General features: G+C 42.8%; 1 protein-coding gene across 1 annotated transcript; it reads left to right on the forward strand.

Annotated features, from left to right (window-relative positions):
* Positions 1 to 6,744: 6,744 nt before the first annotated feature.
* On the forward strand, positions 6,745 to 16,044 carry CDC37L1 (cell division cycle 37 like 1). Its single transcript, XM_030512633.1, has 7 exons — positions 6,745 to 6,922; positions 8,331 to 8,612; positions 10,034 to 10,124; positions 13,012 to 13,127; positions 13,382 to 13,504; positions 14,431 to 14,586; positions 15,401 to 16,044. Exons 1-7 carry the CDS (start codon positions 6,818 to 6,820, stop codon positions 15,500 to 15,502), a joined length of 975 nt encoding a protein of 324 aa, XP_030368493.1. The 5' UTR covers positions 6,745 to 6,817; the 3' UTR covers positions 15,503 to 16,044.
* The last annotated feature ends 562 nt before the right edge of the window (positions 16,045 to 16,606 follow it).

The following is a 16,606-nucleotide window of genomic DNA, read 5'->3' on the forward strand; positions in this document are numbered from 1 at the left end:
TCTCTTGTGGTTGACACCTGATGGACTCATAGGACAGTCAGTGGCTTCTGGCTTGACCTTCTGTTAAACTTTACAGGAGTAGCTTGCTCCAAAAGGACAAAACCACAAGACCCAGCAAGGACAAAGGAATGCTAACTGAATTAAAGCTGAGGGATGAAAATTTTTCAAGTTAATACAACACCTGTTCCTGCTGGTATGACTAAAAAACTCTGGCTAAAGTTTACGTGCAAGGATGAAACAGAATGTAGACAGACCATTGTTATAAATAATTCTATTCTCTCCCCACTCCCCTACAAACAATAAATAAGATTTTGGCTTTTAAAAGACTGCCTCATCATTACATTCACGACTTCTCACAGTCTTCGAATTAAAAGAATTGCTGACGGAAGAAATAAAAAGCAGACCTTCCAGGTTAGCCTACGGGTACACTAGGTGTCGGAACACAGCCTCGCCCAAGGACAGAAAAATCATGTAACTGCCTCAAGTGGAGGTAGTAGAGGCTGACACTCAAATGGCTCCATTCAGAGCAAGGTGTAAGGGGAACAGTGTGTTTTGTTTGTTAATGGGAAAACGGGAGAGAGGCATTCTGTCTCTTTGTGTTGACCTGAGATGCACACACTGAGAAAAACGTCATGTTTCTCAGGAAGAAAGACACCAGGACATGTAACATTTGGGAAGAGAAAAACCCCATACATTCACATGAGACTCCTCAGTCCAGTCCTACGCACATTAGCCCAAGTCTTCAGGACTCTATCTCAGAAAGGACTCAGCAGGCCCTTGTCTTTATTACTAATAATCTCAAAAGCGTGCCAGATTAAGATCTATCACTGGGAGTTCTCTCATTTTGTATTTTGGACTCTTCTTTTTTGTCATCTCTTGTAAACTGATTCCAAGGACTGATTGGTAGTATTACACAGAAGAGAAAAATTTGACACATACGAGGAAATGAATGAGTGAAAACCACAAATTTTTTTTTTATATGTAATGGGAAGGCCTGTAATGACCAACATTTTACTATTGCCCATTTGCACAACAGCAACAATCCCCTTCACTAAATAAATATCACACAGCAAGAAAACCCTCATATTTAATCTAACCTTTTCCTTGCTCACCCTTTCTAGTAGACTTTGTGCCTGCCACCCCGAGGAACCTGTCAGTGCCTCCTGTTTGGAGGAAGAGGTAAGTAACCCACGGACCAGAAACTACAGCGGCGGTGAGGGCACCTCTTCACAGGGGCACTGTCACCGCAAGAGTACAGCCTCAATTTACACCGACTTCCATCCCCAGGTGAGCACCAAGCTGCTGAAAGCCAGACAGCTCCCCAGGAGCTCTCGGACCTGAGGGTGCGCGCGCGGGTGCACACACGGATACTCCAACACAGTGTATGTATACACAGTCGCGCACACTCATGGAGTACACATACGCGTGCCCATCTGTCCACATGTGTGTAGCTCCGCTGTGCGCGGCGTCACCTCAGGATCCCGGAACAACCGCGCTCACACGCTCCGGCTCCCCGCGCCCCGCCGCCCGGGCCGGCCCCTACTGCCTCCGCCCGCCCCGCGGCCTCCCCGCCGCCCCCTGCAGCTCCACCGCCTGCACCGCCAGCGGCGGCGCCCGCGACGCGCCCGGCCCGACCCGCGTTGCCACGGCGACCGAGGCACCCCCCGCGGCGCGCGGGCCCGCCCTCTCGACAGCGCGGGGCGCGTGCCGCCCCCTGCGCGCGCACCCGCGGGCGCGTCGCCTTCCTTTCGCTTTTAAACACATGTAGCACATACATATGTGTGTGTGTGTGTGTGTGTGTATGTATGTATGTATGTATGTATGTATGTATGTATGTATGTATGTATGTCATAAATTGTGACCACAACGGATCATAATCCAATTAAAATTTTATTAATTATAGCAAGTAGAATATGAGCAAAAACAGCGCTGGACGACAGGGGAGTCTGCGCTCCGCCACTGCCGTGCTGAGCAGTTCAAACAGTCCCTTTTTATACATCTTTACTTCCGTGTTCATGAAGTAGTGGAGGTACTCTGCGCATGCTTCAGTTGTTGTTAGGGGGTCGTTTTCTACCTCCTGGTGGTCGTTGAGGCCGAAATAAGAAGTCTTTCTCCTTTATCCCATAGTTGACCCCTCATTCACATGTCCTTATCTGGGGTTGTTTGTCCTGTTTCTGTCGGTTCCTGGAAGTCTGGCGGTTATCTCGCGATTGTGGTTATCTTATCTTACTCAAGCAGTGTCCGAGTTTCTGTCTGCATAAGCGATTTCACATCTTTGTTGCCTAACCTTTACATTGAGCTTAACATAAATCTTAATAAACAATATCCTAGTCCATAGTTTCTCACAATCCCCCCTTTTTCTTTTTATCCTATTATTGTTTATTAGACGTTACTTTCATTTTCGGCACTGCGAACAAACCTTTTTCCACAATCCCAACATTTATCATAACACTCACAAGGTAATACCTCACAATTACAAAAGGCATAGTTCTCACGTGGCATAATGCATTCACAACAATCTTCATCTTCATTAATAGATACACTCTTATATTTTGCCCCAGACCTCGTAGTTAAAATAAGCAGTTTAGCTATGTCAAACCGTTCTTTAATAAAGTGTATTTTATGTTTGTTATTGTCTAGTTCATAGGTTTATGAGGGTTTCCATTTGCTTGGGTTATTATCAATAACAAAACTAATGGTATACCAGAAAAAAGGGTGTCTGTTAATTTTTGCCAATTTAAGTATATTTTTACCAGTCCTGGGGAAGTTCAGCCATTGCTGCTTTTGTGTCCCATCGTTCTGGTTCTTTTCTCCACAGTTTGTTCCTCCTCTGCCTCGCCCGTCGACTCGGTTGCTTCGAGCCACGGGGTGTACCATCTTCTCGGCAGCAAGGGAATTCTTCAGGAGAACAGTTGTTTCGGGCTTTCTGCCTGTTTATATAGGCTTCCCACTTTGCAGCTTTAACTAATGGGGCAAAGTAAGACACGGTCAGTACTTCCCTTCTGCATTTTATAACCAAAATTTCAGCTACAAAGGGGACTGGTTCGTTGGAGTGGTAGCAATAATATTGAGGGTTTATTCCTTTGGCAAAAATTTCCCACCACTCATGGGATTCCCGAATAATTTCTTGTTTAGACTCTAATTGTTTTAATTTCCACTCAGTGAGAGTTCTTTGGATTTTCCAACACTGTGTGCAAACTCCTATTGGAGGGTATCCACATTCACAATGTGTCTACCATTTATCCTGGCATACCTTACACCTAAAACAAGCAAATGGATAACAATTGCAGTTCAAATCATTACACCTAATTCGTATATCTAGAGTGCATATATTATTTACATCAACATATCTTCTATATTTAATATTGTGAGGTTGCATAAGTTTAGCAATTTCCTTCAACACACTTTGTACGCTTCCATATATAATAGAAAAAAAGAGAAATAATTATAGCAAATATAAACAGCAATACACACTTTATACCGAAAGGTAATGCGGCAAAATAATCAAATAAAGTCTTTATCATTACGTTATCTTTTCAGGGTTATCTTGGTGTCACCTGGAGTACTGATTACTTTCCAGTGGGGTCTCGTCACTGGGCCTTTAATGCGACTGGCATGAGTCCATCCACGCTCAGCAGTTCGGACAGCTGTTTCTGTTGTAAGCAAAACAAGATAAGGTCCCTCCCAATTGGGTTTTAGGGTTTCTTCCTTCCACACTTTAATCAATATCCAATCCCCAGGTTTAACATTATGAATTTTTAAGTCCAACGGGGGTCGTTGTACAATCAGTCCATGTTCCCAAAGCTTGTTACGATGTTCTGCTAATTGTGAAACATATTCATTAATCACACGGTCTCGAATTAAAACATTTGTTTGTGGACTTTCAATTCTATAAGACATTCCATACACCATTTCAAACGCTGATATTCCTACATCTGCTCGGGGTCTGGTTCTGAGAATTAATAGTGCCATGGGTAGGCACTTAATCCATGATAATTTGGTTTCTATCATTAATTTAGTCAAAATAGTTTTGATTTCTCCATTTATCCTTTCAACTTTTCCCGAACTTTGTGGATGCCATGGTGTATGGTATTCCCACTTAATCCCCAAGCTTTCAGCTAGATCTTTAACAATTTTTGACACAAAGTGTCTTGTGCTAACAATCGATCAATTTCTGGTTTTAATCCCCTCCGTCCTTCTAGGGATATGGGATATTGCCTTACCCTCACAGGTATGTGGGGTTCGGAAAGTTGGATTTTAATCGGTGGGATTTTCAGTCTACTAATTGTGTCCGGAGAGTACCAGACATCGGGGTTAATTTGTTTTTGATCATCCACGGTTAAAGGATAAGCAGACACTGTTAGCTCCGGATTTTTCACTTTAATTTCTAATTGCAATTCAACAATTAAATCTCGTCCTAACAGATTAAATTCTGCTTCAGGGACGAGCAAGAGTTCACCCATTCCAAATTTATTTTCAGTTTCGAATACCACATTTTTGATTTTGCTTATTTTAAAGGGTTCTCCTTTTGCCCCAATTACTTGTACCTTTTCAGGGGAAACTTTACATCCCTCAGGTATTTGCTTAATAGTTGATTTCTCAGCCCCAGTGTCTACTAAAAAGGTGAACTCTTGTTTATGGGGACCTATTTTTAATTTTATCAAGGGCTCATGATGACTCCGGTCCCCTAAGATATAGAGCCCCTGACTCTCTGCTTGGGGTCCCTGGGCATGTTGAGCATCCCACAGTCTCATTCCTGCTCGTCTAATCATATCTCTTTCCTCGGTAGTAAATAATTGACCAAGGATAGATTGCATCTCATCCCAAGTATAAAGGTTTGGTCCCAAAAATTGATTTAATCTTTCTGCCACTCCCAGTGGGTCCTCAATTAAGTTTCCCATTTCGGTTCTTTTAAAATCTCGTAGGTCAGCCGAGTTTAGGGGTACGGAAATATATCCGATCACAGGTTGAGGTCCCCCCATGGGTATTTCCCTTAGGGGGTACATCTGAGCTGCCCCTTTTTGACTTCTAGTTACGCGTCTAGGAAGAGGGGGAGACCCTTGTTCCGACTCTGGTGGGGGAGTGGGCGCTCTGGGGACTTCTGTGGAAGCAGGAGGAGGAATGTAAGGAGGGGGGGTTAGAAGGGTTTCGTCTAACTCTTCCTTCTTTTTCTTTTGTTTAGTTTTTATTTCATTCAGCGGATAAAGTCTAGCTCTCGGTCTTTCTAGCCACACTTCCGCATATTGACTCTCCTCCGGGTTAAGGGGATTTTTATTATTAACCCAGAGGTTTAATTGCTGTCTTACCCAATCTTCTTCTGACCCATAGACTGGCCAAAAGACATTTTTAGAAATCTTCTTCCCTCCCCATATCTTAGTACAATATTCTATCATTTTTTGCTTATCTTTCCCTAGGGTTCCAGGGGAATATCTCCAATTGTCTAAGATATATGCCAGAGGGGTATTTTTAGGTACAGTGTGTACCCTCCCCATGGGAGTCGAAGGCTTGCTGCCCTTCGCCCCCATCTTCTGGGTTATCCACAAACACACACTCACTCGCTCCCCTTATTCCTGGCCCAGTCCCTCGCGGGAGGTGGAAAACGCAGTACTAAAGGGTCCACACTCGCTTGGTTCAGTATATCGAACCTCTCGTTCGTTATAATCCAGGATACCCAATCCCGCCCGAACGGCGAACCCGCGAACAACTTCGCAGTATACTTACGCGTCCTGCGTCTTCGTCCGGACTTCCGTGCACAGAATTTTATGGGATTTTACCGGTCCTTTTTTGCTCAATATCCTAGAATTTAGGTTCGTCGGTAAGGTTGGAGTGAGCTGTTGGTCGCGGGGCCGCGAAATGTCGCGGGGCGCCTCCCCGGAGGACCAAAGCCCACCGTTCCTTATCCGAGTCACGGCACCAGAAATTGTCATAAATTGTGACCACAACGGATCATAATCCAATTAAAATTTTATTAATTATAGCAAGTAGAATATGAGCAAAAACAGCGCTGGACGACAGGGGAGTCTGCGCTCCGCCACTGCCGTGCTGAGCAGTTCAAACAGTCCCTTTTTATACATCTTTACTTCCGTGTTCATGAAGTAGTGGAGGTACTCTGCGCATGCTTCAGTTGTTGTTAGGGGGTCGTTTTCTACCTCCTGGTGGTCGTTGAGGCCGAAATAAGAAGTCTTTCTCCTTTATCCCATAGTTGACCCCTCATTCACATGTCCTTATCTGGGGTTGTTTGTCCTGTTTCTGTCGGTTCCTGGAAGTCTGGCGGTTATCTCGCGATTGTGGTTATCTTATCTTACTCAAGCAGTGTCCGAGTTTCTGTCTGCATAAGCGATTTCACATCTTTGTTGCCTAACCTTTACATTGAGCTTAACATAAATCTTAATAAACAATATCCTAGTCCATAGTTTCTCACATGTATGTACGTACCTACGTATGTATGTACGCATGTATGTATGTATACATATACACATGTATTTACACACGCGTGTAAGCCGCCAGCGCCCCGCGGTAGCCTTCAGGGACACGGCCATCCCCCGCAGGCACGGTGAGGCCCGACACACGGTATTCTGAGCAGGGGAGCGCCCCAGCGACACTCCCGCGGAGCGCGCTCCGCAGCAGGGGCCGCAGCAGGTCAGCCCCGCCGACAGCGTACGGCGCGGCGCGGCGCCACACAGCACCCGCAGGCCCCGCCCAACGGCACCGGGGGCGGGCGCTCGGCGGCTTACTTGGGCTGGCGGAAGTGGCGCCTGCCTCACTTCCGGTGAGGTGTGCGAGCGCCGCGGGCGGCCGGGGACGGCGAGCGGCGGGGATGGCGGTGTGGCTGCCGCGCTGCCGGGACGGCGGCCCGCCGTCGGAGGAGGACAAGGAGGGGGGGCTGGCTCCCGCTTCCTGCCAGCGCCTGCCGGAAGTGCAGGTACATCCGTGCCCCCCACCCCCCGCTGCCCCGGCACCTCGCGCCGCTTCCCGCCCCCGGGGGCGCAGCTCCCCTGCCCCGGCCGGCGCGGAGCGGAGCGGAGCGGTTGCTGCGGACGCCTCGGCTGCCCCGCGGCCGCGGCCCGACCCCGCTGCGCGGAGGGGACCGCGGAGCCCGGTGCGTATCGGGGTGGGGGTGTGCGGAAGTGCCCGCACCCCCGCGGGGCCGTTGCGCTGCCCCGGGGCACGCCAGCAGCGGCAGGTGCGCTGAGCCGCGGCGGGGTCCGGCACATGCCCCCGCCGCGAGTAACAGTCCCGTCCCTGACAAGTGATGAGGAAGGAGCTGGGCTGAAGCTCACCCAGCATCCCGGTGTCTAAAAAGCAGATCTATGGGCGGTGCGTTTCTCTGTTGGCTAGGGCAAGTTGGCGTTTCGTGAATACGCTGTCAGGAATCCTGCGTGTTCTTGCAAGAAGCTGCCATTACGTTAGTTTTCCAAACAGTGACATTTTCATCTCGTTGTTAAAAGTCCTGCAGTTCCCAAAGTTGGCTCAAGAGCTTTGATGTACCGGCATTAAAGTTTCCTTTACATAAGCTTTCACAACTTGTGTCGTCCTTCATGTCCCCCTGCCAGAGGTTATCAGCAACACAGATTTCATAATGCAGCACTGGAAGGCTGAAGAACTAATGTGTGTGCAGATGTTTTTTTCTCCACACTTGGTGGGAAGGCATGGAATATGCCACATAGGAGCGTAATTTCTCAAGTTAGCAAGTGTAAATTCCCTGGACACAGTAAGAGAGACACGGTTGCTTAAGAGGTCACTTTTCTCTCCCAGCCATGAGCAGTGACCTCCTCGATAGATTTGACCAAAAGGAGCATATGCTCATGCTGGGCGTCAGCCACTTGGTAAGTTAAATTCCACTTTCACTGTCAGTTCAAGGGAAGATGTTGGCCACCTGCTGGGTACTAATCCTTACTGGAACACAGGCAGCAGCAGTTACTTTACTGTTGTAATCTGACATTACAAAACTGATACTTTCTTCTCAGAAGCATATATTCACAGTATTCTCGCACTTGCAGTAGTCTCTAGCATTGCAGCCCAAAGACAGCCAGAGGGGTTTCTGCTGTGTCAAAAGTATTTTTACAGCATGGAGACTACTACTGATAGTGGTACATTATCCAGGATTTTGCAAATGCACTTAACAGTTAAGACAGCTTGAATTGGAAGTCTTTTTATAAAAAACATCTAGCGGTAAAATACCATGCTTCATTGCTCCTGTGAGTATAACGCTGTATATCTGAAGTGACTTCCAGGTGCGTTATCTTTGGGATTTAGGTCTGTCTGCTCCTATACGAACTATAAACTGTCAATTTTCCCTCCATAAATAGCATGTCTGATTTTCCTCACAGACATACAGCCAAGGGATCGAATTGGCCTGCCAAAAAGAAAAAGAGTTTGTGAAGCACTCTGTAGAATGCACGTGGAACCTAGCAGAAGCCCAGCAAAAACTTGGTAGCTTAGTACTGCATAATTCAGAATCCTGGGATCAAGAGTCTGCTCAAGCAAAGACTGAAGCTGCAGAGTTGAGATGGAGAGAGGAAGAGTGGAGAAGAAAAGAAGAAGCACTAAACCAGAGGGAAAGACAGAATCTATGGAACGCAGATCCTGTTAGTAAGGAGGTATTTAATAAGGTATGACCCATATCAGTGTGCATGAAAACAAGTGTTAGCCTTTTTTTTTTTTTTTCTTTCTAGTTATTACTGGTGTTGAATGTCTTCTGTGTCCAGCCCAGCACAAAACCACGGTGTGTGCTAAATGGCTTATTTCTCACTTTTCCTCATGAAAGGGAGCAAGCTGCAATCTGCACTCATACTGCAAATCCAGATGTCATTTCTCTACCAGAAGTGTAGATCAGAAGTTGTGTGGGTCACCTAGGTAGTATGTATGAGCCGGCAGTGTGCACTTGCAGCTCAGAAAGCCAGCTGTATCCTGGGCTGCATCAAAAGCAGCATGGCCAGCTGGTTGAGAGAGGTGATTCTCTCCCTCAACTGCTCTTGTGAGACCGCACCTGGAGTATTGCATCCAGCTCTGGCATCCCCAGTAAGACATACGTGGACCTCTTGGAGCAGGTCCAGAGGAGGGCCATAAAAACGGTCAGAGGGATAGAACACGTCTCCTGTGAAGAAAGGCTGAGAGAGTTGAGGTTGTTCAGCCTGGAGAAGAGAAGGCTTCAGGAGACCTTACCTTATTGTGGCTTTTCAATACGTAAAGAAGGCTTATAAGAAAGACGAAAAGGTTATTTTTTTATCACGGCTTGTAGTGATAGGACAGAGGGCACTGTTTTTAAGATGAAAAAGGATAGGTTTAGGTTGGATGTAAGGAAGAATTTTTTTATGAAGAGGGTGGTGAGACACTGAGACAGGTTGCTGAGAGAAGTTGTGGATGCCCCATCCCTGGAAGCAATAGACATCAGGTTGGATGGGGCTTTGAGCAACTTGGTTTAGTCAAAGATGCCCCTGTCCACAGCAGGGAGGGTGGAACTGCATGATCTTTAAATGTCCCTTCCAACCTATGCCACGCTGTGATTCTGTGTAGTCCAAACATTGCTAAATGGACTGAACAATTGTTTCTTCACAGTGTGCTTCTCTACTGTGCCAATTCTTAAAATGAGAAACTGTTAGTTTGCCTCTAATAATAACTATTGTAATACAGATTATCTAGCACAATCTTTTTTTTTTCTTTTTTTTTCTTTCTTTTTTTTTTTTATTTTAAGTAGAATCTTGGCTTTGATTTCACAATTTAATTTGAACAGCTAGTGTATCTCCTAATTTCACTGATTTAGCTGCATCCAGGCTGCAGTGTACTTGATTCTCATTGTTGACAGATCAGAATGTTCCTGTCTAAGGACAGACGTTTCTGAGAGTTCTCTAGATTATAATGAGACTTTTACACTCTATTATTAGGTAATGCACTCTTTAGAAGAAAACCTTCTCAAGTATGACATGACTCTAAAATTAGAGCATAGTCCTTTAAATAGTAACATAATACTCCTGTATATCACAAAAAGGTGTGTCTGTAGTTTCTGTGATAGTACAATTTTTCTCTTCCTCAGAGTTTTATTAATCAAAAAAGAAAAGAAACAGAAGATGAAGATGTGTCTGAACCACTTATGCAAAAACATGAACAAAAGATTAGACACTTTGGTGAGTGTGCTTTTTCCAGCAGTTTGCAGTTCAGACTTCTGCAGAATTTTGTGTAGGTTTACTACTTATTGTACAGAATGAATGCTAACGAATGAAAGATCTGGCTAACAGACTGTTCAGCAGACTGTTTATTTTATCAGGACAGATAATAATTTCAAAGCAAAATAAGGTGTAAACTGTTTGTTAGGAGCTTGTTACTTTATATAACCAATAAAATCTTAAAAAAAATTAATACTCAAATGAGCTTCAATCCTGATAACTGAAGTTCTAGCAACTTTTTCTGAGGTTCAGTGGGAAAAGGCAGGGACATGCATAGAGATATGTCGTGTGTATAACACTGCATGGGATTGTTCATAGCTGTCTCCTTTTAGTAAATGTTTTTCTGATAGCTGTGGAGCTGCAAGGGTAATGACTGAAAAGGAAAATGCTTGTAAATGCCTACTAAGGGTATGTGTGCATGGAACTGTGCATTTCTTAAAATTATATTTAATTATCCACTAGGTGTCACTTTAGTTCTGTCATAATTGTTGAACCCAATTAAGCACAAAACTTAAAAAGTAATCTGAAATTTTCATGGTTCTCTGAAGTGTTTTCCATTCTTAGTTACAGGCTGGTTTCAGAGTGTGGTGTAGTGTAGCCATATTTGGAATTCCAGAACAATCAAGAACAGGACTGAGCTGGAAAAATTGAGTTCTTTGTACAAACTCGTTTTTACTAAGGTATTTCGCTTCTACGGACCTTAAACTGTTTCAAAGAAAGGGTTTCTAGTCTTGTTAGCTGTAGCAAGCCTTGCAATTACCAAGTCAAGGCACAACACTGTCAAGAGTATGCAAACAGGAGTGACAGGACCTTGACACGCTTGAGAGGTGGGCCAGTGCCAGCCTCATGAAGTTCAACAATGTGAAGTGCAAGGTCCTACACATGGATCAGGACAATCCCAGGCACAGCTGCGGGTTGGGTGGAGGAGTAATTCAGAGCAGCCCTGCGGAGAAGGACTTGGAGGTGTTGGTTGATGAGAAGTTCAGCGTGACCCAGCAGTGTGCACTCACAGCCCAGAAAGCCAACCGCATACTGGGCTGCATCAAAAGGAGCGTGACCAGCAGGTCGAGGGAGGTGACTCTGCTCCTCTACTCTGCTCTCTTGAGATCCCACCTGCAGTACTGCATCCAGCTCTGGTGTCCTCAACATAAGAAGGACATGGAGCTGTTGGAATGAGTCCAGAGAAGAGCCACGAGGATAATAAGGGGGCTGGAGCACCTCCCGTATGAAAACAGGTTGAGAAAGTTGGGGCTGTTCAGCCTGGAGAAGAGAAGGTGCGTGGAGACCTCATAGCAGCCTTCCAGTATCTGAAGGGGGCCTACAAGGATGCTGGGGAAGGACTCTTCATTAGGGACCGTAGCGATAGGACAAGGGGTAATGGCTTCAACAGGGGAGTTTTAGGTTGGATATAAGGAAGAAGTTCTTTACGGTGAGGGTGGTGAGGCACTGGAACAGGTTGCTCAAGGAAGTTGTGAATGGCAATGTTCAAGGCCTGGTGGGACAGAGCCTTGGGTGACATGGTCTAGTATGAGGCGTTCCTGCCCATGGCAGGGGGGTTGGAACTAGGTGATCTTAAGGTCCTTTCCAACTCTTAACTATTCTGTGATTCTATGATACTGTCAAATACCTTAACTGCTAAGTGTAATATAGCAGAATTAGAAGACATCTCCCCTGCTGTGTATTTCAGCAGGAAAGAAAAGAGGCTTTCTTGCAGACTTCCTAACTAAGAGTTGGGCACAATTACTTTGTTGTCTAAATTCAGATTAAGTTTTTACAGAAGCAAACTTATTACAGAAGGTCATAATCTTTTTTCTTGCCTCCTAAATTCAAAGGCATGTTGTTATTTTAATTCAAAATACGTAAGTCCATTGTATAAAGAGACAGCGCATTAATGCTCTTTCAAGTCACTTGTCCTCTGCTAGCTTCTGCCAAGGGGCACTGTGGACTTCACTAGCCATATTGCATGAGCCCTGTTTCTGGATCCTGCTCTGGCTTCAAAGTAATAAAGAACTTTAGCAAAACAGCTTTCTTGAAAACAGTCAAAAGATATATTAGCCATTGCTTTCTCTTTAGGCATTTGCTTGCTAGAATTAAGATTAGCTTAGGTCATTACCACTGAATTATCTTTAGCCCAGTTATAATTATATGCTGATAGATGGGTAAAGCTGTACATCTGGTACCTGTTGCCAGTAACGACTGTCAGTGATTGTCATGAAGGACAATTTTAAGAAGTCATCAGAGTATTGAGTTCTGATTTTAAAGTCAGCTATTTACATGCTAGCACAATTCAATCTTCTAGTTAACTTTCCAATACTGTTGTGGCTTTGCTTTTTGAGATCAAACTGGTCCTGTAATCAAATTTCCTAAAAACCTAGCAAATCATATCTTAAAAGCACTTTCATTTTTGACAGATAACACACTTTTGTCTGTGTTCTTATTTGCAAATGTTTAGAGGATTTGTGTTTGCTAGAATCACCGAATGTAAATCTCTATCCATAAACTTTTTAAACTATTTGATGTAACTAATAGATACCTACACCACTTTGTTACTGGGTATGAGAACTGATTAAAAATAACTTACCAACAATGACAGAGATGCATTAAAATAGAGGAAATTGTGACTGTTAAAATCTACTGTTAGCGTCTTCTGATTATAGCTTCATGTAATGCTCTTTAAGTGTTGGTTAGATATATAAATAAACCCCCCCAAATTTAGCTACATGCTGTCATTCTGAGGTCAGTAAATTGCAAAGGTGTTACAGATACCGAGGTGTCAGTGCAACTAACTTCCTTGATGTATTATATCAGTAATTCATTTAGAGTATTTTAACAATGTTTCTCTTATTAGGTATGCTGAGCAGATGGGATGATAGTCAAAGATTTTTGTCTGATCACCCGTATCTTGTATGTGAAGAAACATCTAGGTATCTCATGTTGTGGTGTTTTCATCTAGAAGCTGAACAGGTATGAAAAAGATGCTTAAATTGTTTCCCACCCCACATGCATTATAGAAAAGCTGACCAACTTGATTAGCTGTTTAACTATTCTTCCCACCCTCTCTTGACTTTTGTGCATTGTCACAATATATTATCAGTCCCCTTGCTTTTGTGAGCATCAATTCTCATCTGTTCAGGAACAAAAGGAAATTATGCTGAATTTTAGAAATGTAATCATAGGAAATGCCTTTAAATTGTAACTTTTCCTCCCCCTCCCCCCAGAAAAGAGCTCTGATGGAACAAGTAGCACACCAAGCTGTTGTAATGCAGTTTATTATAGAAATTGCCAGAAGCTGCAACGTGGATCCAAGAGGTTGTTTTCGTCTCTTTTTCCAAAAAGCCAAAGTAAGTCAACTTGGGTAAAGATGGAAGAAAATCTTGATGCTGTACAAGGGACCAGTGCTTTACAGAAGGTTTCTTCCTAACCATAAAAGGCTAAATATTTTATTGACTGACTTAGGTTTATGGGAAAGTGTTTTGTTAGCAATTCTTTTCTAGACAGAATATTTTGCTGTAATTCAAATTCTGACATTGAAAGTATAGTGTATTTTGCTTATCCCAGAGGGAAAGTAAGACACAGCAGGGGGACAAGTAATAGTTAAATAGCAAAAGCAGATGCAGACCAGTTTAAGGACTAATTTGGCTAATTAGTCACGTGTGCTTTCACAGTGTACCTATCTACTGTCACAACTTCTCATTTATCTGCAGTTCACAGTGGGACCCAAAATCGTGTTCCTTTCTCATTACTGAAATAGAGCAATCCAGAGCTATGCAGGAGGAATGCAGGAAGTCTGAAACTGTGGTTTGCTGTAGACTCTATTTGGTTATTCAAGACTCTGATGGGTCTCAATATTACCTAAAGGAGTTCAGTTCAAGTGGAAGTCAACTTACGCTTTACTTTTGACCAAAGTGTTGCAACAAGCACCTGTACTTCTAAAGGGTACTGGTTTCTGAGCTGGAATAAAGGAAGGCTAAAATTAGGTTTATTAGAACATGCCCTTTGTCCTTTGATACTGATTAGAATGTGAACTTTGATATTAGAACATATGAATTACTTTGCTCCTATATATAAATACTACAGATTGTTCTAAAAAGAAATCTATCTGAAATTTAATTTTAAGTTGACTAACATTATTCTTAAATTGTTCACAGTTGTTACTCCCCAAATGGTATAGCATGCATTACTGCATGGCTTTTTTCAGCACTGTGTATGCTTACAACTCAAAAGTAAATCTGGATGAAGTGCAAATATTTAATTTTTCTCTTTGCAGTCAGGAGAAGGCTATTTTGAGGCTTTTAAAAATGAACTTGAGGCATTCAAGACAAGAGTGAGAATATGGTCACAATCGCATGGCTTTCAAACTATGTTAGTACACGATCTCAGTGTCAATCCTGGTCTGGTAGGACAGCTGACATCTTTTTCACAGGTAGGTTTATTATTTCTGGAGATGAATTAAAGTAGGACTAGGTCCTGCCTTGAGAAGCTGTAATATAAAGCTGAAATATAAAGAGGATTATTCCTAGAGTTGCTAGCGTTCAGGATATAGTGTGCAGTGTTATCAATATGCAAGGCGTATATGGGCTTTCTTTTTACTTGCTGAATTCAGAAAGCATCAGCATAAGGTCAAAAGACTGTTAGTTCAGCGCCCTTACTTTTTCATGCTTAAAATAAACACTGCATCATAAAACTGATCAGATGCTAGAACTGTATTCACAGTCTTTACCACAAGCAGTGAAATGAGCTTTCAGTGTAAAATGACTAATCCTATTCATGGGATCATTCGGGGAAGCCAAGCCTACGGAAAGTTTTCTGTATGATGAAAGAAAGCTGAGGATAGTTAGGTCTTCTGTTACGGTACTACCATTGGCCACATGATGGAGTCAAGAAGCAACTTACAAGATTGTCAAAAATTAGTTATTAGGGAAGAAGTTACAATCAGACTACTTATTTGAAATAATTTGATTACAGTACCTCTCAAGTAAGATCCAACAGCTGAATTTTAAGTAAATGTGCAGTCAAGTGCAAGAAATATTGAGACCAAATACAAGCTATGCAAGCAAATTTAAAGAATTCTTGACACAGTGAGATAATATTGATGAATTTTTCAAAGCTTATTTCCTTACTATTGCAAATTTGTCTCATCTTATTGTGAACAACACAAAGAGTCAAACTTCAGCTAAAATTTCCCTCCATATATATAGTTGCAGATAATTAAACTGTCAATTTTTCATTTGTTGCAGAACACAAGTGATCTACAAGGTTCCATAGATGCAGATGTCTGCAGTTTAAACTCTGTGATACAAAGAGATGAAGAAGAATCCAAAATGATGGACATAGTATAGTAATCATAAGACTGAGGCCAAGTACTCTTCCTCCCACCCCTTTTTTTCTTACTTTCCCCCTAAAGAAACAAACATGGCTATTTTCTTGACATTTATTTTTCTGGGTACTGCACTTTATTTTTGGTGTCAGATTTTTGTTGTTGTTTCGTTTGGTTTTAGGGGGGACGGAGTTTTGAAGGGTGGGTAATTCAGAAAAACTTGTAATATTGTTTGAAAACGTGCTGCTAGGTTTTTGGTTGTCCTTGAAGAGCAGGGTTCTCATATTGCTGAATGTGAAACCGGATGCGTTTTCTGCTACTAACCTTGCCTTTATGAATTTAGAAATTGAAGTATGAGAAAAAAAAAAAGAATCTGCACAAATACAATGTTTACAAGAAGCAGTAGATTCTTGGTAGAATCTGCTATTGTCTTACTACAGATGTGGACATGTTTTACTCTATGAATATTGGAGATCACAACTGTATTCACGCTACCTTGCTGACGTTATAAGCTCTCAAATTTGGTTATCACTAATAGCAATAAATCAATATCTGGTATCAGTATTTCAGATCTGAATGGATTAGATTAAAACACTGGCTTTCTACCTCCACTAAGGGGATTTAAATGTTACATTGTGCTTTCATTAAATGTAACTTCGTTTTGTCCTAAAATGTAAGCAACGCCTGTCTACATATGAGTGCTGGATTGTATGATTTCTCAGAGTCTTGACTCTTATTCATGAGGCTAACTCCAGTTTTTTTTAAATTAAGTCTCATTATGAGGAGAAATAGTTGATGGAGGGGATGGACAGAACTTGAGGTGCAAGGATTAGGCTAAGACCTCAGTTTATACAAAAAGCATTGTCACAGTTCATATAGGGTAAGGTGTCATGCGGGGTGTGATACATTATTTCATATGCTACTAAACTGAAGTGGGTTTCTCTCATTGCCAGCTCAAAACAATCAAAAGTGGAAAATAATTAAAAAATCTTTTTAATGATAAAAATACTATTTCTAGACAAGGCCTTCCGCAGAACCTCTGCAATCCAAAATTCTACTGTGCTTTTCTAACTTTCTGCTATTACAACAGTTCTGTTTGTAAAAACATACTGCAGTTGAAAGACTT

The sequence above is a fragment of the Strigops habroptila genome, chromosome Z, assembly GCF_004027225.2.
Source record: "Strigops habroptila isolate Jane chromosome Z, bStrHab1.2.pri, whole genome shotgun sequence".
In the NCBI taxonomy this organism is placed as follows: domain Eukaryota; kingdom Metazoa; phylum Chordata; class Aves; order Psittaciformes; family Psittacidae; genus Strigops; species Strigops habroptila.

Bases quoted from the DNA above. Each gene is read 5' to 3' on its own strand.
- CDC37L1 (XM_030512633.1), top strand. From the start codon at position 6,818: ATGGCGGTGTGGCTGCCGCGCTGCCGGGACGGCGGCCCGCCGTCGGAG. The intron at 10,125-13,011 runs GTGAGTGTGCTT...TTCTCTTATTAG, and splicing joins ACAAAAGATTAGACACTTTG to GTATGCTGAGCAGATGGGAT. The intron at 14,587-15,400 runs GTAGGTTTATTA...CATTTGTTGCAG, and splicing joins AGCTGACATCTTTTTCACAG to AACACAAGTGATCTACAAGG.